Raw genomic sequence first — 22,815 nt, 5'->3', positions numbered from 1 at the left:
ACAATACACAGAAGATGTTATATGCAAGCTTAATGGTCACCATAAATCAAAACCAAGTAATAGCTCCGCAAACAATGAGGAGAAACAAACTCAAGTGTATCACTAAAGAAAGCCAAATAATCATGAGAAAAGACAGAAAGGAGAACAAGAAAACAAAGGAAGAGAAAAGAACTATAAAAACACCCATAAAACAAGTAGCAAAATGGAAATAAATATACTGTCAATAATTACACTGACTGAAGTGGACAAAATGCTCTAATCAAAAGACATAGGGTGACAGAATGGATTAAAAAAACAAAAACAAAAACAAGATCCATCTTTCTGCTGCCTACAAGAGACTCATTTCAGACCTAGACTCCTGCAGACTGAAAGTGAAGGAATGGAGGAACATGTATCATACAAATGGATGTGATAAAAAAGCTGGGGTAGTGATACTTTTATCAGACAAACAGATTTTAAAACAAAGACGGTAATAAGAGATGAAGAAAAACACTATATAATCATAAAGGGGACAATTCAGCAAGAAGATATGACAATTGTAAATATTCATGCACCCAACATGGGAGCAGCCCAATACATAAAACAAACATAAAGGAACTATTTGATAATACAATAATAATAGGGGACTTTAACACCCCACTTACATCAATGGACAGATCATCTGAATGGAAAAAACCAACAAGGAAATGACTTTGAATGACACACTGTACCAAGGTGAATTTAACAGATATATTCAAAACATTCTATGCTAAAACAGCAAAAGACATGTTTTTTTAAATGCACATGGGACCTTTTCCAGAACAGATCACATATTAGGGCCACAAAACCAGTCTCAACAAATTCAAAAAGATCAAAGTCATACCATGCATCTTTTCTGACCACGATGAGACAAAAATAGAAGCCAACCAGAAGAGAAGATCTGGAAAAAGCTCAAACATACGGAGGTTAAATAACATGCCACTAAACAATGACCAGATCAACTAGGAAATAAAGAAAATTAAAAAGGACACAGAAATAAATAAAAATGAAAACAAAACTATCCAAAATCTTTGGGATGCAGCAAAGTTCTAAGAGGGAAGTTTATAACAATACAGGTGTACCTCAAAAAGAAAAATCTCAAACAACATAAACTTACATATAAATGAGCTACAAGAAGAAGAGCAAAATCCAAAACTGGTAGAAGGAAAGAAGTAATAAAGATTAGAGCGGAAATAAATGAGATGGAAACTAAAAACAAAAATTAGAAAAAAACAATGGAATGGATCAATGAAACTAGGAGCTGGTTCTTTGAAAGATCAACAAAATTGGTAAACCTCTACCCAGACTCATTAAAAGAAAAAAAAAAAGGACTCAAAATCAGAAATGACAGAGGAGAAATAACTGAATAACAGAAACACAAAGGACTATAAAAGGATATTACAAAAAATTATATGCTAACAAACTGGATAGCCTAGAGGAAACGGATAAATTCCTAGAAACATATAACCTCCCAAAACTGAATCAGGAAGAAAAAGAAAATCTGAACAGATTACTAGCAAGGACATTGAATCAGTAATCAAAACACTCCTGACAAACAAAAGCTCAGAAAAAGATGGTTTCATAGGTGAATTCTACCATACGTTTGAAGAAGAGTATTCTTTCTCCTCAAACTACTCCAGAAAATAGAAGTGGAGGATAGCTTACAAATTCTTTCTAGGAGACCATCATTATCCTGACACCAAAACAGATAAAGACACATAGGACTATATTGCTACGAACACAGATGCTAACATCCTCAACAAAATATTAACTAATCAAATCCAACAATACATTAAAAAAAATCAATCACCATTTAAAAAGTACAACATCCGTTCAGGGTTAAAAAAACAAAAACAAAAACAAAAAAAACACCACAACCCTCAGTAGGGACACCTGTGTGGATTAGTTGGTTAAGCATCTTGATTTTGGCTCAGGTCATAATCTAAAGGTCATGAGATGGAGCCCCACAATGAGCTCTACACTCAGCACAGACTCTGCTTGACCCTGTCTCTCTGCTCCTCCTCCTCACCACAAGCTCTCTGTCAAATAAATAAATAAATCTTAAAAAAAAAAAAAAAACCTCAACAAAGTTTAGAGGGAACATACCTCAACATAGACCTTACATGAAACAAAGACTTTATATGAAAACCCACAGTGAACATCATACTCAATGGGGAGAAAATGAGAGTTTTCCCCCAAGGTCAGAAGGAAAACAGGGATATCCACTCTCACCACTTTCTTCAACATAGTACTGGAAGTCCTAGCCACAGCAATCAGACAACAAAGAAATAAAAGGCATCCAAATTGATAAGGAAGAAGTAAAACTTTCCCTATTTGCAGATGACATTATACTATATAGGTGAAACCATAGAGACACCATAAAAAAACTACTAAAACTAATATATGAATTCATTAAGGTCACAGAATACAAAAACCAATGCACAGAAATCTGCTGCAATTCGATACCCTAATAATGATGTAGTGGAAAGAGAAATTAAGAAAACAACACCATTTACAGTTTCATCAAAGATAATAAAAAGTCTAGGAATAAAATTAACCAAGGAGGTAGAAACCCTGTACTCCAAAAACTAATAACTGGCCACAGCAACTTCTTACTAGACATGTCTCCAAAGGCAAGGGAATCAAAAGCAAAAATGAACTTCTAGGACTTCATCAAGATGAAAAATTTCTGCACAGCAAAGGTAACACTCAACAAAACTAAGAGGTAACCAACAGAATGGGAGAAGATATTCACAAATGATATTACAGATAAAGGGGTGGTATCCAAGTTCTAATAGGAACTTCTCAAGCTCAATATCCAAACAACAAATAATCCGGTCAAAAAATGGGCAGAAAATATGGATACTTCTCCAAAGAAGACACACAAATGGCCAAGAGTCACATGAAAAAATGTTCAAGATCACTAGCCATCAGGGTAATACAAATCAAAACCACAATGAGATACAACCTTACACCAGTCGGAATGGCCAAAATTAACAAGATAGGAAACAACAAATGTTGGCCAGGATGTGGAGAAAGGGGAACCCTCCTATACTGTTGATGGGAGTTCAAGCTGGTGCAGCCACTCTGGAAAACAGTATGGAGGTTCCTCAAGATGTTAAAAATAGAACTACCCTAAGACCCAGTAATTGCACTACTGGGTATTCAATCCAAAGATACAGATGTAGTGAAAAGAAGGGACACATGAACCCAAATATTCATAGCAGCAAAGTCTATAATAGCCAAACTGTGGAAGGAGCTGAGACACCCTTCAACAGATGAATGGATAAAGAAGATGTGGTCCATAATTACAATGGAATATTACTCAGTCATCAGAAAGGACGAATACCTACCATTTTCATCAACATGGATGGAACTAGAGGAGATTACGCTGAGTGAAGTAGTCAAGCACAGAAAGACAATTATCATATGGTTTCACTCAGATGTAGAACATAAGGAATAGAGCGGAGGACCATAGGGGAAGGGGAAAAAATACTGAATAGGAAGAATCAGAGAAGGAGACAAACCATGAGAGACTCTGAACTCCAGGAAACAAACAGAGGATTACAGAAGGGGTGTGGGATGGGGTAGTGGGTGATGGGTACTAAGGAGGGTACGTGTTGTGATGAGCACTGGGTGTTATACGCAACTAATGAGTCGTTGAATACTACATCAAAAACTAATGATGTACTACTATACGTTGGCTAATTGAACATAGTAAGAAAAAAAATTGAAGATGACACAAACAAATGAAAAGACATTTCTTGCTCATGGATTGGAAGAAGAAACAATGTTAAAATGTCCATACTACCCAAAGCAGCCTACAGACTTAATGCAATCCCTGTCAAAATACCAACAGCATTTTTCACAAATCTAGAACCTTCCTAAAATTTGTACAGAACTGCAGAAGACCCTGAGGAGACAAAGCAATCTTGGAAAAGAAACAGGAAGCTGAAGGCATGACAATTCCAGATTTCAAGATCTATTACCAAGAGGTAGTATCCCAAACAGTATGGTACCGGCACAAAAAGAGACACATTAATCAATGAAACAGAAAAGAAAACCCAGAAATAAACGTGCAATTATATGGTTAATCTTAACAAAGGAGGCAAGAATGTGCAATGGGGAAAAGAGTGTCTTCAACATAAGGTATTGAGAAAACTGGAGAGCTCCATGCAAAAGAATGAAACTGGACCACTTTCTCATACCACAACAACACACTGGAAGTGGATTAGGGACCTAACTATAAGACCTGAAAGCATAAAAATCCTAGAGGAGAACACAGGCGGTAATTTCTCTGACATTGGCCATACCCACATTTTTCTAGATAGGTCTCCTAAGGCAAGCGAAACAGTAGCAAAATAAACTATTGGGACTGCATCAAAATAAAAAGCTTCTGCCCAGCAAAGGAAAACACAACAAAGCAAAAGATAACTTGCTGAATGGGAGAAGGTATTTGCCAATGACATATCTCATAAAAGGTTAGTGTGACATATCTCATAAAAGGTTAGTGTCTAAAATATAGACTTACACAATCCAACACCAAAATGCCAATCCAATTAAAAAATAGGTAGATGACATGAACAGACATTTTTCCAAAAAAGACTAAGAAATGGCCAATAGATAACATGAAAAGATGTTCAACACCACTCATCATCAGGGAATGCAAGTCAAAACCATGTGAAGATAACACTTCACATCTGTCAGGATGGTTAAAATAACAAATAAAAAATCAATTGGTGAGGATGTGGAGAAAAAGGAACTCTCACACACTGCCTGAGAATGCAAACTGGTACAGCCACTGTGGAAGACACTATGGAAGGTCCTCCAAAAATGAAAAATAGATCTACCATAAGATCCAGTAATTGCACTACTCTTTACCCAAAGAACCCAAAAAATACTATTTTTGAGAGGGTACATGCATCCTTATGTTTACTGCAACATTACTTATAATAACCAAATCACAGAAGCAGTCCAAAGTGTCCATCAACACATGCATACTGAGTCATCAAAAAGAACGAAATCTTAACCCTTTGCAACAAAATGGATGGAACTAGGGGATATAATGCCAAGTGCAATGAGTCAAACAGAGAAAGACAAATACTGTATGACTTCACTCATGTGTGGAATTTAAGAAACAAAATAAATGAACAAAGGAAAAAAAGGAGACAGAAAAATAGACTCTTAACTCTAAAGATTGAGTGGATGGCTACCAGTGAGGGGTGGATGGGGATGTGGGTGAAATAGGTGATGGGGATTGAGGAGGGCACCTGTGAGGAGCACCGGTGACGTATAGGAGTGTTGAATCATTATACTGTCCACCTGCAACTGATATAATACTGTATATTAACTATAGTGGAATTAAAATTAAGAAAATAGAAGCACAAATGGTAGAAGAGAAGAACAAAGAACAAGGACAATAAACAGAAAACAATAATAAATGTGGTAGAAATTCACCCAACTACATTACCAATCCCTTTTAATGTCAATGGCCTAAATATGCCAATTAAAAGGCAGAGGTTGTCAGAGTAGATTAAAAAAATAAGACAACTCGGGTGCCGGGGTGGCTGAGTGGGTTAAGCCGCTGCCTTCAGCTCGGGTCATGATCTCAGGGTCCTGGGATCGAGTCCCGCATCGGGCTCTCTGCTCAGCAGGGAACCTGCTTCCTCCTCCTCTCTCTCTCTCTGCCTGCCTCTCTGCCTGCTTGTGATCTCTCTCTGTCAAATAAATAAATAAAATATTAAAAAAAATAAGACAATTCTATGTTGTCTAAAGAAACTACTTCAGATATAAAGACACAGAGAGATTCAGAGTGGATGGACATAGACAAATATACCCTGAAAACACAAATCTAAATAAAACAGGAGTACCTACTTTAATTTTAGAAGAGCATATTTGAAAGCAAGGAAGGTTGTCGGGCATTCCATAGGATGAAGAATGTGTAACAGTTCCTAACAAGTTTGCTTCTAACAACAGCATGTCAAACTGTGTGACAAACACAGAGCTGCAAAGAGAAGTAGGTGAGCACATTATTGTAATTAAGACTCCAACACCCCTCTCTCAGAAGCGGGCAGACCCAGGAATGGAAAATCAGCGAGGACTTGGTTGAACCCCACACCCATGCCAACCAACTGGGTGTAAATGACACCCACAGACTAGTTCATCCAGCAAGAGCAGAACACACATTGTTCTTAAGGTAACAAGGAATATTCACCAAGATATACCACATTCTGGGCCATAACACACACCCTTACAAATTTAAAAGACTAGAAACTAAACACTGTCTGCTCCCAGATCACAATGCAATTAAACCAGCAATCAGTAACAGAATGGCACCTGGAAAATCCCAATACACATGAAGGGTAAACAACACATATCTAAACAACACATGAGTCAAAGAAGAAATCTCAACAGAGATTTTTAAATATTTTAAATTAAATGAAGATGAAAATGCAACTTATCAAAATTTGTGAGATGCAGTAAAAGCAGAGCTTGGAGGAAAATTTATAGCACTGAATGCATGGATTAGAAGAGAAAAAAGATCTAAAATCAGTAATCTAAATTTCCACCTTAAGAAACTAGGAAAAGAAGAACAAATTAAATCCAGAGCAAGAAGAAGGAAAGAAGTAAGAATCAGAGCAGGAATCAGTGATATCTGAAACAGCAAATCAAAGGAGAAAAAAAAAATCAATGAAACCAAAATATGGCTCTTTGACAAGATTAATAAAATTATTAACCTCCAGCCAGGATAATTAAGGAAAAAAGATAGAGACCACAAATTACTAATATCAGAAATGAAAGAAGAGACATCACTACAGATCCCATGGACATTAATTAAAAGAATAAAGAAATACTATGAACAGCTCCATTCCCACAGAATTCATAACCTAGAAGAAATGGACCAATTCCTTGAAAGACACAATCTGTCCGAAATCACAAGAATAAACAGATTTTCTGAACAGGCTTATATCTAAGATATTGAATCAGTAATTAATAACCTTCCAAACAGAAAAGCACTAGGCTAAGATGATCTCACTGGTGAATTCTACTGAAATTTTAAGAAAATTATACCAATTCTCTGCAATCTCTTGGAAAGGACAGAAGCTGAGGATAGGAGGCTAACTCCTTCTGAGACCAGCATTACCCTAATACCAAAACCAAAAACAACAGAGAAAAAAAAAAAAAACACTCTAGACCAATAGCTCTCAGGAACACAGATGCAAAAATCTTCAGTAATATATTAAGAACAATTATTTAAATGGTTAAATAAGTTTTAGGGTGACCCCTGACTGGGTGGCTCAGTCAGTTAAGCATCTGACTCTTGATCTCAGCTCAGGCCCTGATCTCAGGACCATGAGTTCAAGCCCAGCAGTGGGCTCTACACTGGGTATAGAGCCTACTTAAAAAAGTTTAAAAATGCTAAGTTGTTAAATTTTAAATGTTTATATTAAAGTGAAACATTAAAATTCTAAATTAAATAAATTTTAATTAGCAAATTAGCTAGATATGGACATCATTTTTATTCAAAAAAAATAAAAAAGAAGAAGAAGAAGAAGAATCTTGAGGTACCTGTGTTGCTCAGTCGTTAAGCATCTGTGTTCAGCTCAGGTCATTATCTCAGTGTCCCGGGATTGAGCCCCATATCGGGCTCCCTGCTCCACAGGAAGCCTCTTTCTCCCTCTCCCACTCCCCCTGTTTGTGTTCCTCTCTCGCTGTCTCTATCAAATAAACAAATAATCTATTAAAAACCAATTAATTTAAAAAAAGAATCGACACAGGCCATATAACCATCACAAAATAGGTCATGCACCTAAATGTAAAATTCGAAATGATAAAACTCTTAGAGGATAACATGAGAAAAACCTAAGTGAGCTTGAGTATGGTGAATCCTTTTCAGATACACTGCCCAAAGCACAGACCAGGATAAAAATAATCAACAATGTTGACTCCATTAGAAACTTCTGCTCTTTGACAGACAGCATCAAGAGAGTAAGACAAGACACAGAGCAGGAGGAAATATTTGTACAAGTTACATCTGATAGAGGAAGGCCATCCAAAATCTAAACAACTCTTAACACTCAACCCTAAGAAAACAGATAATCTGATTAAAAAACAGGTCCAAAACCTTGACACCTCACCAGTGAAGATCGACAAGCAGCAAGTGAGCATGCGGAGAGTTGCTCCACATCACAGGTCATTGGGGGGACACAAATTAAAACAATGACATCGCACCACACACCTCTGAGAAGGGCCAGAATCCAGAGCGTTGACCATACCGGATGCTGGTGGGGACGTGGGGCAGTGGGAGCTCACTCATGCTGCTGGGAATCAAAATGGCACAGACACTTGGGAAGACAGTTTGATGGTTTCTTACAAACTAAGCATAGTCCTACCACACCAATCTAGCAATCTTAATCCTTGGTATTTACCCAAAGGAGGTGAAAATCATGCCCACAAGAGAAATTTCACAGGAGTTTTTATAGCAGCTTTACTCATAGTTACCAAAACCTGGAAGAAACCAAGATGTCCCTCAGAAGGGGATGGATAAACAGCCATCCGTCCAGACAGTGGGACAACGGAGTATTATTCAGCACTAAAAGGAAATGAACTCTCCAGCCATGAAGATACGGAGGAAACCTGACTACATATTACTAAGTGAAAGAAGCCAGTCTGGAAAGGAGACTCACTATACGATTCCAAATCTATGTGACATTCTTGAAAAGTAAAACTGCGGACAATAAAAAAGATGAGTGGTTGCGGGGTGGGAGGGATGCACGGGGGGACCATGGAGGAGTTCTGGAGCAGTGAAAATTCTCTGAATGACATCATTCAAGTCCTGGTACATTTGTCTAAACCCACAGAAGGCACAACATCGAGAGAGAACCCTTTGGGGGGACGAGGGGTCCGTAGGTTCATCATTTATCACTAATGCACCACTGCGGTGAGCGACACTCGTAACAGGGCGGCCACGCAGGGCACAGGGCTGGGGAGGCTCATAAAAGTCTCTGTAACTTTCTCTTGATTTTCCTGTGAACCTACAACCACTTTTTAAAAATTAAATCCTAAAAATTCGCCTTTGATGAACCCGAGAACATTCTCAGTGTCCTGTTTTTACCCAGCACTGATGACGGCACACCCCAGGAAGGTTCCTGCGCCCACCACAGGACAGCCTGTCACATATCTCTCTGTGTTGACCAAGACACTTCATGGTCACGGATATCCAACTGTCAGACTCCGAGTACGACAGGCGCACTGTTTCACTACAAAGAGTCACGTGGGACAGTCTTCCGGCTGATTCATGAGGTAACCTGCCTGGGGTGAGGCCACCACCAGCTCTAAGAAATGGAATTCTCTCGCTGATGTGTAGGACGTCACCTCACTAGAGACCCTGGGTGTCACATCCTTGGAATGTTCATGTGGGACGTGACAATGCCCGGGACACTTCTTGAACCCGAGAGAAGCAAACAGCTGACCCTTGTCACTACTGTCCTACCAGGCAAAGCAGACTACTTTCAGGGACCCTGCCTGCTGTAACTGTCCTTCTAAAAGTAACACTTCTAGACTTTTCTAGAACCAAAATAGAATTTTTTTTCTTCAAGTACTTTATCGGAGAAGTTCTTGGAAAGAATCAGACACACAGGGGAATGTATACAAGCAAGGAACCCACTTGCCACACGGGATTTCCACTTTGGGAGCCCCGCATCAGGCACCCGGCAGGAACACCCGGAGGCTCGACTGGCATTAGACTAGACTCTCCAGACATTCCTGACGGCGTGTAAGGCAAGCCCAGCCCACAACAGGTTGCACGGGGAACTGTCCAGAACACTGGCGGGCACGGAGGAGGGGCCAGACGCGCAGACGCTTGTCTCCGGGTTTGCAGAAACAGTGAAGTGCAGCACGTTCCTGGGCAGCGTGGGGTGAGCCTGCGCACGTTAGCAACAGTGTTTCCAGAAGGAGTTCTACCCTCGCTGTGTCCATCAGTCTGCGGCGGCTCAGCCAGGAGCATGTTCTGCCATCGAGAGTGACTGGCAGAGATGGTGACCCCAAGACATGTGTACCCTGTCTCTGTGAATGCAACCTTATTTGGGAAAAAAGGCGATTTGTTTTTCTAAATGTAATTAAGGATGTCAAAATGAGGAGATGCACCCATGATTACGCAGATGAGCCCTACATCGAGTGACTAGGGGCCCCATCATAAAAGGAGAGGGCGTGTCTATGGCCGCACCACCTTGAACATGCTCTGTCTCGTGCGATCTCGGCAGCCAAGCAGGATCGGGCCTGGTTCGTACTTGGGTGGGAGAAAGGGAGAGGTCCCGGGAGAAGAGGAGAAGGGAGGTGACCGCGGACACTGCGGGGAGCCGCTGCCGAGCCCAGGAGAGCCTCGAGCCGCCAGCAGCTGAGGGGCAGACAGAATCCAGCCCCGGAGCTGGAGGGAGCGTGGCCCAGGGGGGTGGAGGTCAGACGTCCTGCTGAACACCCTCCAAGGCACAGGACACGTCCCCAGCGTCCCTGGTGCTGAGCCTGGGGGACACCTGCACCAGACTGGCTTCCCCACTTTCACCAGCCGTTCTCAGAGATCTCCCGCGGGACCCCCTCCCTCAGAGGCTGACAGGTGTTTGAGGAAGAGAGTTCTGGGGCCGGGGGAGCTGGGGGAAGTCCACAGGCTCAGGCTCCTGTGATGCATCCGGAGGCCCTTGGCCAGGGGCTGGCTCCATGTTTCTGGCTCAGCGATCAAAGCCAGCCTCTTCCCAGCGCCCAGAACCCTGGAGCTCCTCACACGCGCTGGCACCCCCTCCCGGAAATGCCTCGCTGGCCCCGGTGGGAAAGGCTCAGAGGTATGCGGAGGGACAGGACGGCTGACGGCCAGGGCTGCCCTCTGACACCTCACGTAACCAGGTCATGGTGCCGATGCCCGCATCCCTCCAGGACCAGCCAGGGCTAAGGTCAACATCAGCCCCTTCCCCATCTGCCACCAGACACCCAAGGAAAAAGCAAGTTGCTTTTAGCAAGTGCCTCTACCCAGAGCTCTGCCCACGGTGGTGACAGTCAGCATGAGACCGAGCCTCAGGCAAGGAGCGGGCGCTGTCCCCTCTCGGTGCTCCCTTGGCCTGGCCGGCACCTCCTCTCCCTTCACACTGTGGGGAGGGGGGCTGCGATGCTGTATCTCCCTGAGCCCATGTCCTCAAGGCAGGGCGGAGTGCGCCCTCTGACCTCCGGAGCACGCCCTCTGACCTCCGGAGCACACTGGGGGGACAGAGCTGGAGCTGAGCCTCTGCTGGCCTCCGGAACGTGTGTTCCCACAGCAGTAGGCGCCAGCCGGAGGGCACGACTTCGGGGATGGCCGCTGGACTCTGGCCCTCTCTCCCTCCTCCTTCCGCTGCAGCTCGCTCTCCTGGCACAGTTTTTGCTCTATTTCCCAAACACTGGACCTCAGAGTAGCACCTGTACTTCTGTGCGCGGGGTCTCCCTGAGCAGCTCTCGAACTTACTACCGAGCCTCTTCTAGGTGTTTTCAAAGACATTCAAAAAGGACGATGCAGTTACCAAAGTAAAACGGGTCCACTCCGCATCCCCTAGTCCCTGCCAGGGCCTGTCCGCTCAGGAGCGTCCCCCTCCCATCGCCCAGGGGGCAGGCCCTTGACCGCCCCTCCCCCCTGGAGCCTGAATTCCCCCCCCCACCCCCGCCACCCCCGCCCTCCGGCCCGAGACCCCGCCCCGCCCTGCTGGCTCCCACGGCTCCGCACCAGAGATGATGGAGTCGTTCAGCGCCTCTTCGTCCTGATACACCAGCAGGTCGTCCTTGAGTTCCGAGTTCACGATCAAGTTCTCCTTGTTCTCCTCCGACCCTCTGGCGGCGGCCCGCTTGCTCTCCGAGACCCCATCGAAGCTCCAGGCCTCCTCCCTCTCCTTGGCCCGCTCCACGCTGGACGTTCTCGACAGGCGGACGTCCGCCCGCTTCTTCGGGGACGCCTTACTGTCCCTTCCTTGGAAACTGAATCAGAAGACGGTTTGGGTTGGACGCTGTCCGCCTCCGCGCAGAACCCAGCCCAGCCGACCCGGGGGCTTGTGAGGAGACTGCAAAGGTGGTCCCCAAATGCGCGCGGCGCCCAGCTTCTGTCCCGAAGGCACGGGACGAGCCGCCCCAGGGGCGCACGGGCTCCGGCTGTGGACAGCGCGCGGTGCGGGGCGGAGCGGGGAGGGACGCAGACGGGCAACCGCACTCCGCACCGCACAGTTCGGGCTCCGGGACGACCCGGGATCGGGCAAGGGCGCTGTGCTCCAGCGGCGTTTCTGCCCAGCCCTACGGGCGCCCCGTTACCTGTCGGCTTTGCCCTCTATCAACCACTTCTCCTCTGTGTACGGACATGTGAGACCGAAGGTAAAACTAGAAGCTTCAAGAGCAGGCTTAATTATCCTCCTGCCTAAGGAAACCTGCAAGTCTTCAGGGTCCCGGGGCAGTGTGGCAGCTGCTTCTCTTCCACAGGCGCGCCTGCCCTCCCTGGGCCCCCGGGGGAGAAACCCAGGGGCTCTACGGCCAGGCTGCCACCCAGAATGTCCTCCCCCAGAATGTGGCAACCAAGACCAGAGCCCCGTACGAAATCAAAAGGTGGGGTTCTTGTCCAAAAATTCACAATTTCAAGACTGTGACAGCAGTGTACAGAGACCAGTCCAGCGGGGTGTGTGTGTGTGTGTGTGTGTGTGTGTGTGTGTGACTACACAGGTGCGCAGTACAAGGCTGACGGGGATCCGGGCACCCAGGTCTCTGTACCAGCAGGGCAGAGGGCCTCACCTGTCCTGGCGATGCTTGGTGGCCAGCGCCCTGTGCAGCTCCTCAATGACACGGCTGGGGGGCAGCGGCCGGTGGACAGTGGTGAGATGTGGAGACCCTGTGGGCGTGGACAGCTGTCCTCGGAGGGGAGGGTCAGCGCTCTTCCCACCAGGGCCTTGGAAGAGCGCAGTCTGGCCTGGAGTGTGAGAGACACCAGCGGGAACGTAAGTCTCTGGGAGCGGGGAAGAAGGAGTCTGCAAAGACAGGAGCCCAGGAGCAGAGGACACTGCCCCTGGCCGGGGGACCCTCACACCCTGTTCAGATGTTGTGCCAGGTCCCCTGCCCCCAGAGCCAGAGCCAGGGCTCACCCCTGTCCAGATCCACCCATGGGCCCTCCAGCCTCCAACCCTGGGAGCTGAGTTCCACCGGCTCCCGGCAAGGTCTCAGGCACAGACCACCCTCCTTCCTGAAGCTCTGCTACAGATGTGGCTTCCCGAAGCCACACTTCCTATCGTGGGAACCAGCACAGTTCCCCCAGCTCGGCAGGGGTCGCTCAGCCCGGACCTACCACCGTCCCTGCTTCCTCACATCTCCTCCCAACCCTCCCCGCGTACCTCACCCGGTGGGAGCATTAGGAAGGCGAGCAGCTCCCATTTTCCTCGGCACAGCATCTGGGCTCCCGGCCTAGTTCCAGGGCCCCGTAGGCCACCCCGCTCGGTGCTCTGGCTTCATCTCCTCCGCTACCCCCATCAAGCTCTTTTCACTCTAGGACAGGAGGATCTTTCCAGTCCTTGAGGAAACCACACGCTCTACTCTGAGCCTTTGCATACTCTGTTCCCTTTCCCTGGAATGCTTTTCCCTTCCCCTGTCTGCACCAATCTCACTTCCTTGGGGAGACCTTCTGTGAATCCCCACCCTTGTGCAGAGTCCCCCATACCTGCCCGTGGGAGTCAAGGCAGCCCTGACACCCTCTCTTCCTGCTTGGCATGAATTCCTTCATCGGGTCTGTCCTTCTCCTGACTGCGCCTCTGGGCAGGGCCGGCATCTGCCTTTCCTACTGCTGTACCCCCAGGCCTGGCACTTGATACGTGTGCAACAGACATTCATTTACATGAAACAAGTCTGAAGATTCAGAAAAGAGCTGCTCAAGTCCATCCTAAGAATGTGAGGCTTCCCTCCCTAACAGCTACTTTCCGAATGCTCACTCCAAGCCCTGCACAGCATCGGGGGCTCGGGGCAGCCAAAAGCAGGGGTTTGCTCACTACATAGATCTGGCCTCCGGTCTCCATCGGCTACTTACCAGCTGGAAGAGCCCCCCCACCCAGCCACCCAGACAAGCCCCCTGAACTCTCAAAGCCTCAGCTCTCTTGTCTGTTAAATGGGCCAAGAGCTCCCTGACAGGGCAGCAGGAGCCTGGCAGCTGGGGTGGGGGGTGGAGGCTGGCATGTGTTACGTGTTCGTACACAGACTCGCTCCCAGACTGGTCTCTGCAGATGCAGCCTCCAGGCTCCATCAATTTGTTTGATTGGGTACAAACAAACCAACTCCCTTTTCAGCCTCAGCAGGAAGAGAGAGACACACACAGATCTAAGCCACTCCGTAAAAGACAAAGCCTTTCTGACGCAATCCTAGAAGGTGGACGGTGACAATAAACACACACATACGCACGCGCACGCCTAGAAGGAAAACTTTAAGTCTCACTGAAACATGTCATTTCTACTTCTTCACAAGCACCAACAGCCCAGGCCTTGTTCTCAATGGGCCTCGAGGCCAGTCGGGCGGAGCCAGGAAGGAAAGGCAGACAGAAAGCCAACACAAGGGTTTCAGGGAGAGATGGGCTCAGGCCAGGGCTGAGGGAGCAGGTGGGCTGGTGACAGGGCTCAGGTGAGGCTTCTCAGCAGGACCCTCTTAGCGGACGGACAGACACCCAAGGGATGACACGGTGCCAGCCAGAGTCCGACAGAGGAGGTGGGGGCTCTACCCCGAGTGTGGCCCACAGACCATCCCAGCTGTCCACACTCCGCTAGCTCATCCCCGCCAGCCTCCGTCCCTGCGCGTCCTGGGGACCACACCCCAAGGAGGTGATGCCCTGCCATTGCCTGGAATCCTTACTGCACACCTGCTAGGAAGGCGTCCCCAGCCCAGGGAGATGGAGGGGACGTGCGCTGCCTGGGCTCACTCAGCCGGGACCCCACCAACCACGGGCGCACGGAGTGAGTGCCTCCCCCATGCCGCTCTGCTGACCCCTTTCCCGGCCCACCTCCCCCAGCCTGGCCAGGACGCCTCTCGCCCTCCCCGTGTCTCAGGTGTGGAACCAGGCTCCGAAGCCAACTCTGAGTTGTGCCTCCAGGGTGTGGCAGGGGCTGGGACTGGGACGCGTCTGAGTGTAGCTGGCAGAGGCTACGGGACCCCCGTGTGGAGGGGCAGCTGTGCCCCAGCTGGGCAGGGGCAGCTCTGCCCCGAGGGGGGTTCACTCACACGGGGCCCAGGTCCAGGCAGGTGAGACACAGGTGAATCAATGGACCTAACGCAGTTCCTACAAACAGGGGCGAGGTTTTCGGCCAGCGAGAGCACATGCCCACCTTTTCAGGGCTGCTGGGACTCGGGGCTGCGGACAGGAAGACTGGTCAAGGGGAGCCCAACACGCGGATGACGGGTAAAGTTTACGTGGTTTCCCATGTTAATATTTAACACTTAAACGTATGTGAACGTTTAAAATGCTGGCAACCCATTAAAACAACTTAAACCCCAAACAGACCCAGCAGAGCAAGTCTGTGAGTGGCCTGGGGGCGATTCCCGACCTCTGCTGGAGGCTGGGGGCACCGTCGCAGACAAGAAAGCGTCTCCTAGGGACTGGGCTAGTACCTGCTGTCCCCTGGGTCCCAGCTAAGCCCGGGTCAGGGGCCTTCCTCTGCTGCCACCCAGCGCCCCACGCTGAAGCTTCCCCCAAAAGAAGAGGAAGAGGTAGAAGGGAGAAAACAAAGACGCCACCAAAATGCATTCTCGGCGGTTAAAAAGCACCAAAGCCGCCCGCCTGTGCTCTCGCGGCTCCTAGTCCCGCCCCCATGTCAATCCCCCCTATGTTCTGGAGCTCCTTGGAAGCAGAGGGCGGAAGTCGGGGTGCTGAACCTGAGGCCCTGAACCAGAATTTCGGCTGTGAGAGCAAGCAGTCACCATAGGGGAGCGTGTGGCCCGCGGCCGGGTCCGTCCCGAGCACGGCGGACACGGGTCATCTAGGGCTGCTGAGCTACCCTGGGACCAGAGCGAACTGCAGGTGAGCCAGAAGAAAACGTGCTGGACGGTGCCCGGCACCGTCGGATGGATTTCCAGCGGTTTCAGGTCGCCACGGGTGGAGAAGAAATTGATCACAGGACAGGAGCAAGACACAGGACCGTGAGAGCCTGATCAACGCTTTCATCTGGGGGCCCTATCGCCGGCAACCTGCAGGCCTGGACTCCATCCCAGAGATGCAGAAGCAGGCGGGCGAGGCTCGGGACACGCATCTGCTCCACCGACTGCGGCCGCGTGCACTCACTGAGCACCTGCTGTATGCCTGGTGGGGTCCCAGGCGGGCGAGGCTCGGGACACGCATCTGCTCCACCGACTGCGGCCGCGTGCACTCACTGAGCACCTGCTGTATGCCTGGTGGGGGTCCCAGGCTGCTGTCTGGGATCTGGTGGGGGGCCGGTGGGGTCCTAGGCTGCGGTCACCAAATCCCACCAACGGGGTAGCTCAGAACAACAAGACTTCATTCTCTTGTGGTTGTCGGGGCCAGAAGTCCAAGACCCAGGGGTCAGGAGGACTAGAGGCTTCTGAGGGCTGAGTGGGAAACATGCCAGCCTCCCTCCAGCTCCTGGTGGCCACTGGCCAGCCTTACGATGCCCTGGCTTGCAAACAGGTCACTCCGACCTCTGTCTCCCCCTCATCTTCTGTGTCCTTTTCTGTCACTTGTAAGGACGTTCTCACTGGATTTGGGGCCCACATGAAGGCAGGATGATTTCTTCTTGTTCCTGATGTAATTAAGTCTGCAAAGACCCTTTGCCAGAGAAAGCCACTTTCTGAGGTTCCAGATAGAAGTGAATTTTGAGGGGACACTGTTCAACCCATGGGGCAAGGTGAAGGGATGTGGCGGGTACTAGAAGGCAAGGTGCATGTTGCTGCGGGGCTAGGGTCGGCACTGCCGGGGGGAAGCAAGGAGAAGAATGCTATAGCGGGGCTGGGGGTGTCACAAGCCTCAGGCCCAGAAGTGGGATCGAGTCTCCATTAGCCATGGGACCCGGGGCATGTTGCCGGAGCCCCCGAGCCTCTGTCTCTTTAACTATGAATTGAGCACACACCCCCCCCCCCCCGAGAGGCTGGCACATGCATTAGGAACAGGCGATGTGTACCCGGGCCTCCTTGTGACCCAGCAAGAGGGACAGAGCGGCAAGGAGGGCCGAGGTCAGAGCCGCTCAGGTCTGCCATCCGTGTGCTCTCCTGGCCCGCGACCCCCCGAGGCAGCGGGGAATCATCTACTCTTCGGGAGAGTCACCTCTTACGAAAGGACCTGCTTTCCCTCGAGACCAGCTTGTCTCCTGTTTCTACCCGTGATGGCACAAGAAATGCCCAAACTCCAAAAGCCAATGTTTCCACGTCTGGGATTATTCAGCCAGTGTGGCCAACGCTACGGAAGCCGATGCCTTTCGGGGCCTCCGCCCGGCCGCGCTCCCCTCTCGGATCTCCGCCCCACGGGCCAGTGTTTATGTCTGGTTCTGCCCTGCAGGACGGAGCTCACGGGGGAGACGAGACCGTGAGAGAGAAAGACGGAGGGAGAGGAGGGCACGGAGCAGAGGACACCTGAACACCCAGGCGGACAGACAGACAGTCCTCATTCTGGGGGCGGCTGCACCTTCCGCATGAGGCTCTAGAAGACACCTTGTACCCCAGCTGACAGACTGCCCCATTCGCTCGAGGGAGCCCAAGGGGTCGACTCCTGACAACCAGAGCTCCTTGCTAAGTAAGAACTGCCCTCCTGCCTCCCGTTCTGCTCCCCAGACCCGCCCAGAGCCCAGACCCCAAAAGCAAAGTGTGAGAGCCCGCCCGCCGTGGCAGCCCCCCAGGCCGAGAGCATGCGCTGATGAATGCAAGGACGGGTACCTGCGGACCCACCTGTGACGTTTTTCGTGGTTTGGGAGCCTGCCTTGGGCGGTGGGGTGGGCAACAGCGGGGGGCTGGGGAGTTGGCCCACGGATCTCTCCAAAGCTCTGGGAGGACTGTCCAGGGAGTCAGACCCAGCTACGGCTTGAGAGGGCTCGTCCGTGGTTGGCGGGAGGCTGCCGGCGGCGTCTGCTTCTTCACCTCTGGATGCGGACGGCATCTTGGCTGGTTCAAAGGCAAAACAGCATTGATAAGCTACTCTTCCTCCGGCCAGGGCGGACGTGAGCGAGGACAGTAAGGAGGCTTGGGCTGGGTGGGATTGGAACAGGAACAGCGGACAGAGGGGACACTTCGCCTATAGATAGACCTGACTTGTGGTGAGTTCAGAGGTCAGTGAACTGTTGGAAGTCAAAAGGGGGAAGTGGGGAGGGACAGAAGGGGAGGAGGGGAAGGGGAAGGAGGAACTTCGAGAGCGCAGGTAATTCCGTCCTTTCCCCACGCGGCCGGTGGTGCCAAAGTCCCGGCTCCCACCTGACCAGGGGATGGCGACGGTCACAGGCTTCGGAAGGAGACATGCCCAGGCTCCCATCAGCTGCTGCACTGCGATCCCGGTAATTCACTAAAACCCCCTGGGCCTCCATTTACCCACACGTGACATCTGATGACAAACACCAGGAGTCCCCCATGGGGTCGCTGCAGGGGTTAAACAGGAAGTAACGATGAGATGAGCAGCTCAGCAGCTACTGACTTTACGGGTCTGGTTTTCCACAGCCCCGGGCCCTGGCATGGAGGTCCCAGCAGGTGGCACGGGAGGCCGGGCGGTCCAGCGGTGAGGAAGAGTCCGCCTGCTCAGAGCCCTGCGGCCGCTCCCGCTCCTTCCTGCTGCTCCCTGAGCACCAGCCCGGCCTGTCCCAGTCCATGTTCACGTCTCCCTTCATCCGGATCAAGTTCTACCGATCATCACAACACCACCCACCCCACAGGCACCCCCAAGTCCTCGCCCCACTTCCTTTCCATTTAGCTCCCTCATGAGGCCTCTGCCCCCCAGGTCCCGCCCCGTGAGTACTGCAGGAGAAAGATGACAGAGGAGCCCCAGTGTCCACCACTGTCGGCTCAGCTCTGCCTCAGACTCCTCCCCCCAGCTCCTCACCTTCCTCCTCCCCGGGGAAACGGAGGCCTTCAGTTGGGGGTGGGGCACACGTCTTGGCTGCCTGACTCAAACACAATGGTCCCTGAAACCCCATACTGCCTCCCTCCTCCCTGATACAGGATCCCTGTGCCCACCTGAGATCCCAGCGCTCCCTGCCTTCTCGGAACACACCCAAGATGCCCAGTACGATGCCTGTATACATCTCACCTTTTTTTTTTTTTTTTTTTTTTTTTTTTTTTTTTTTTTTTAAGACCAGCTGAGGAGGAGGACACAAACACTTGTCAGAAACAGCTTGGTAGAGCTGGTCCTAAAGTCACAGTAAGGGTCATGCATCAGGGAGAGTTCTGAAGGGCGGGGCGCTGTCCGCGGTGCTGAACACACAGCGCTGGCCAAACTTCACAAGTGGACACTGCACATTCCACCGGTCCCATGTCATTACCGTTTCTGTCTTTTAACTCTCCATGGCTGACTCCATGGCTGGGACACTCTCGTGGCACAACACGGATAGGCCAGTTTCTGGGCCCTGGGGGTCTGGACAAGGTGAGCAGTGTATGACCTGGCCGCAGTTGTTCCCTTGGCTGTGCTGCCGAGGAAAAGGTTAACAGGAAGAGTGAGCAGCCTAGGTCAGGGTCCCCACACCTGCGTCAGCCAGGGCAGGTCCACTTGGTATGTCTCAGCTGTCCTCAGTTCAATGCGTTTCTCTTCAGCTTCCAGACACCTGTCCCTGGTCCCCTCCATCATGCTGACCACAAATGCTCAGTCTCTCACCAGCACACATAGGCTTCCCAGGACCCAGCCCTCAGGCAACAGCTCTAACTCTCCCATCCTGTCCTCTGGCTTCAGAATCAATCCCATCTTTCTGTCAACCCTTGACCTTCCCTCCAAGCTCCAGACTCGTACATTATCAACCACTGTGACATCTCCATCTGAAGGTCAGAAAGACAAAATGAAACATTCCCAAATCCATCTCTTGATTTCCCAGGGGAAAGCCTTCCCGAGGCTTCCCTCTCCCACACTTGTCCATCCATCATCCATCCACCCATCTTGCAAATGTCCTGAAACATTTGCAATCCTGAAACTATTACAGGGTCCAGGCAGCCTTCCAGGAGCCACAGACACAGCACTAAAGCAGACAGATCCTTCACCAGGCTTCCTACACACCAGCTGAGCAGCCACACTGGACACCCAATGCCTTGGCCCTTGTATGTAACTCACAGATAAATCCTGGCTGGTCCACTTCCAAAACAACTCCCAGCCACGTCCACTTTCCTCCCTGTGCAAGCTTCCACAGCCTCTGCCTGGACCGCAGCAATGGTCTCCAGGGCTCTCTTCCTTCCTGCTATGTAGCCTGCCCCAAATCCATTATTGAAACCAGGGGTTGGTAAACTTTTTCCATAAGGGGTTTAGCAGGCCAGAGTGTCTCTGTTGGTGCAGCAGAGTCCAGAAGGCTGACCAATTCAAACAGCAAAACCTCCCTGCCTGTGCCCAGAGTGGGTATGTGCCACAATAGAGCCTTCTGAGATGCTGGACAGGTTTCCTCCCTGTCCCTTTCAGTAGGCCACCAACCATGATGTGGCCAATGAGCAACTGACAAGTGGCCAGTGTGACTGGGAAGCTGATTTTTTAAAATTTCATTTAGTGTTAATTAATTTAAGTAGTCACGCAGCCACTGAGTACTGCGCTACACAGGGCAGCTGCAGACTTCTGGGAGGGAGTCAATGGTCACAGCCTCTACCCCCTCAACCAGAGAGAGATGCAGGGTGAGCTTCTAACAGCTCTATGGAAGTCCTCCCTCCCCACCAGCCCAAGGTGACATGTAGGTCCCCCTCTTCTGCTCTGAGAGCCCCAGGACCCAATACACCAGCAGGTCTCACCAAACCCCCCCCAACATCTTCCCACAGAGCTCATCCAAGCTGATCACACACAGTCCCCGATGTCCCTGATCCTGATCTGTCTGGGGCTCCCCAGGCTGGGAAAGAGATGCCCCCAACACCTTCAGCCTACACCTTCCTCTACAGATCACGTGAGTGTGCAGCCACCATTATAGTTTGCAATCGTGTTGAAATCGGAACATTAAATGAGAATTTAAACGTTAAGTCATAATCCGTTAATGTCTTAGTTGCTAAGTCAGGAAAAAAAAAATGAAGACAATGTCCACTTTCCTACCTTCCCCATGTTTGGGATCCTGCCCCGGGGCTGTTCGTGCTCGCTCCCGCCAGCAGAGGTCGCTGCTCACCCGCTGCGCCCTCAACCAGCGCTCCCGTTTCATCCTGCAAACCTCGGGGTAGAGGATGAACGGGAGGGACGAAGCTGAGCCAAGTTTGCACACCCGCGACTTAACAGCACATTTTACCAAATTATTCCATTACTTCCATGTCCCCCAACGTACTTTCTTAGGCAGCATCTGATAAACTTTTTGTTGACGTCCAGGGACAGAGTCCGTATTTTAGGCTTGGCAGGCAAAAGACAAGAGAATTGCACGGACACTAAGCTCCACGCTGCCTGTCAGCCTGGGAGTGCTGTCCAGCTGGTGGGCATCCTTAGAGCCCATTTGTCACCCGCTAGAGACATTCCAAGACCAGGAGTGACCAGTGTGACAGGAAGGTCCTGGTGGGCTGGGGGACAGCTGCTGTGTCCAGTTCCACTGCACCCTAATGACACCTGGCATGTCCTCGGTCTCAGCTGGACAGCTGGTCTGAGGGGCTGAGCCCAGGTTCTAAGCAGTGGGGAAGTGTGGCCACCGGTCAGGGAGAGGAGGTCTCCGCTTGGACTCTGGGTTAACGGTGGCGGCACACTCTAGCGCGCCGTCAGACACAGGTGGCAGCCAGGTCTGACCTAGAGCCTCCACGTCACCACCCCCACCTCTACTTCAGAAAAAACCCACACTCCTGAACATTCCAGAAGCGGGCGGAAGGTGTATCCCCTGCTTGCCGCTAGTTTAGGCTGCAGAATGTCACAGACAAAAGCACGTCTGGAGATCAAGCTGCAGCTGGCCACTTCCGGGCTCTGTGGTCTTGGATGAACAACAATCTCTCTGGGCCTCTGCTTTCTCAGCTAAAAAAAAAAAAAAAAAAAAAAAGCCGGGTTTTAAGGAAATATGATGAACAAAGTACATCCTTCCTGAAGGCCACTTTCCTTTTTAACTAGTGCACTGACAGGCGCGCCAGAGCTCAGCCCCTGCCAGCAACAGAAACAGAACAGTCACCCGTCCCGTTCAAAGCCAAAACAACAGATCCTTCTCGATTTTTTTAGGAAATGCTATGTTGCTGCTATCACAGCATCCGCATAAAACCAAGAAAAGCAAAATCACCCTAAATACAAGGGTCCGAAGTCAACCCCAACCACCAAACTCAAACTGAGGGTCAAAGAAAACAATGGTCAGAATCTTTGTGACGTTTGGAGGGAACCCCCACCGCTCCCCTCCGAACCCACACAGCAGCTGGGAGCCCGTGAAAACCACACACCCAGCTGGGGTGTTCCCACCCGGCCAAGGAGTGCTGCCTCTGAAGCTGGGAGCTTCTTGACACACGTGTGGCCCTTCCCTCTACCCCGCAAAGTCTGCAGAAGTCCGCTGTTTACAAAAAAAAAAAAAAAAAAAAAAAAAAGCTAACCCTCCAGGACACAGTGAACAGCACAGAAGTCCCCAGGGGGTTCCTGGGGACACAAGGCCGTCCCATTCTGGGCTGCTGGACATTTCCATGAACTTCCTGGATCCAAGAGAAGAGCCCAGCCCCTGCCCTGGG

At 50.1% G+C, this 22,815-nt stretch overlaps 1 protein-coding gene across 8 annotated transcripts in view; it reads right to left on the bottom strand.

Annotated features, from left to right (window-relative positions):
• PHACTR3 (phosphatase and actin regulator 3) overlaps positions 1-22,815 on the bottom strand; it is a 222,979-nt gene that overhangs the window by 53,381 nt on the left and 146,783 nt on the right. For 4 of the 8 annotated variants that reach the window (XM_082742973.1, XM_082742977.1, XM_082742972.1 and 1 more), the window contains exons 5-7: positions 17,923-18,147; positions 12,808-12,982; positions 11,762-12,009 (exon numbers count right to left, since the gene is read on the bottom strand). In XM_082742973.1, the coding sequence (XP_082599099.1) occupies positions 11,762-12,009; positions 12,808-12,982; positions 17,923-18,147 (648 nt within the window). The remainder of the gene's footprint in view (positions 1-11,761; positions 12,010-12,807; positions 12,983-17,922; positions 18,148-22,815) is intronic. The other 4 variants (XM_082742975.1, XM_082742974.1, XM_082742978.1 and 1 more) reach the window with 2 other exon arrangements.

This window comes from Mustela nivalis (assembly GCF_964662115.1).
Source record: "Mustela nivalis genome assembly, chromosome: 8".
Taxonomy (NCBI): domain Eukaryota; kingdom Metazoa; phylum Chordata; class Mammalia; order Carnivora; family Mustelidae; genus Mustela; species Mustela nivalis.
The sequence above is the reverse complement of the archived record's forward strand: the minus strand, read 5'-3'. Positions and strand labels throughout refer to the sequence as shown.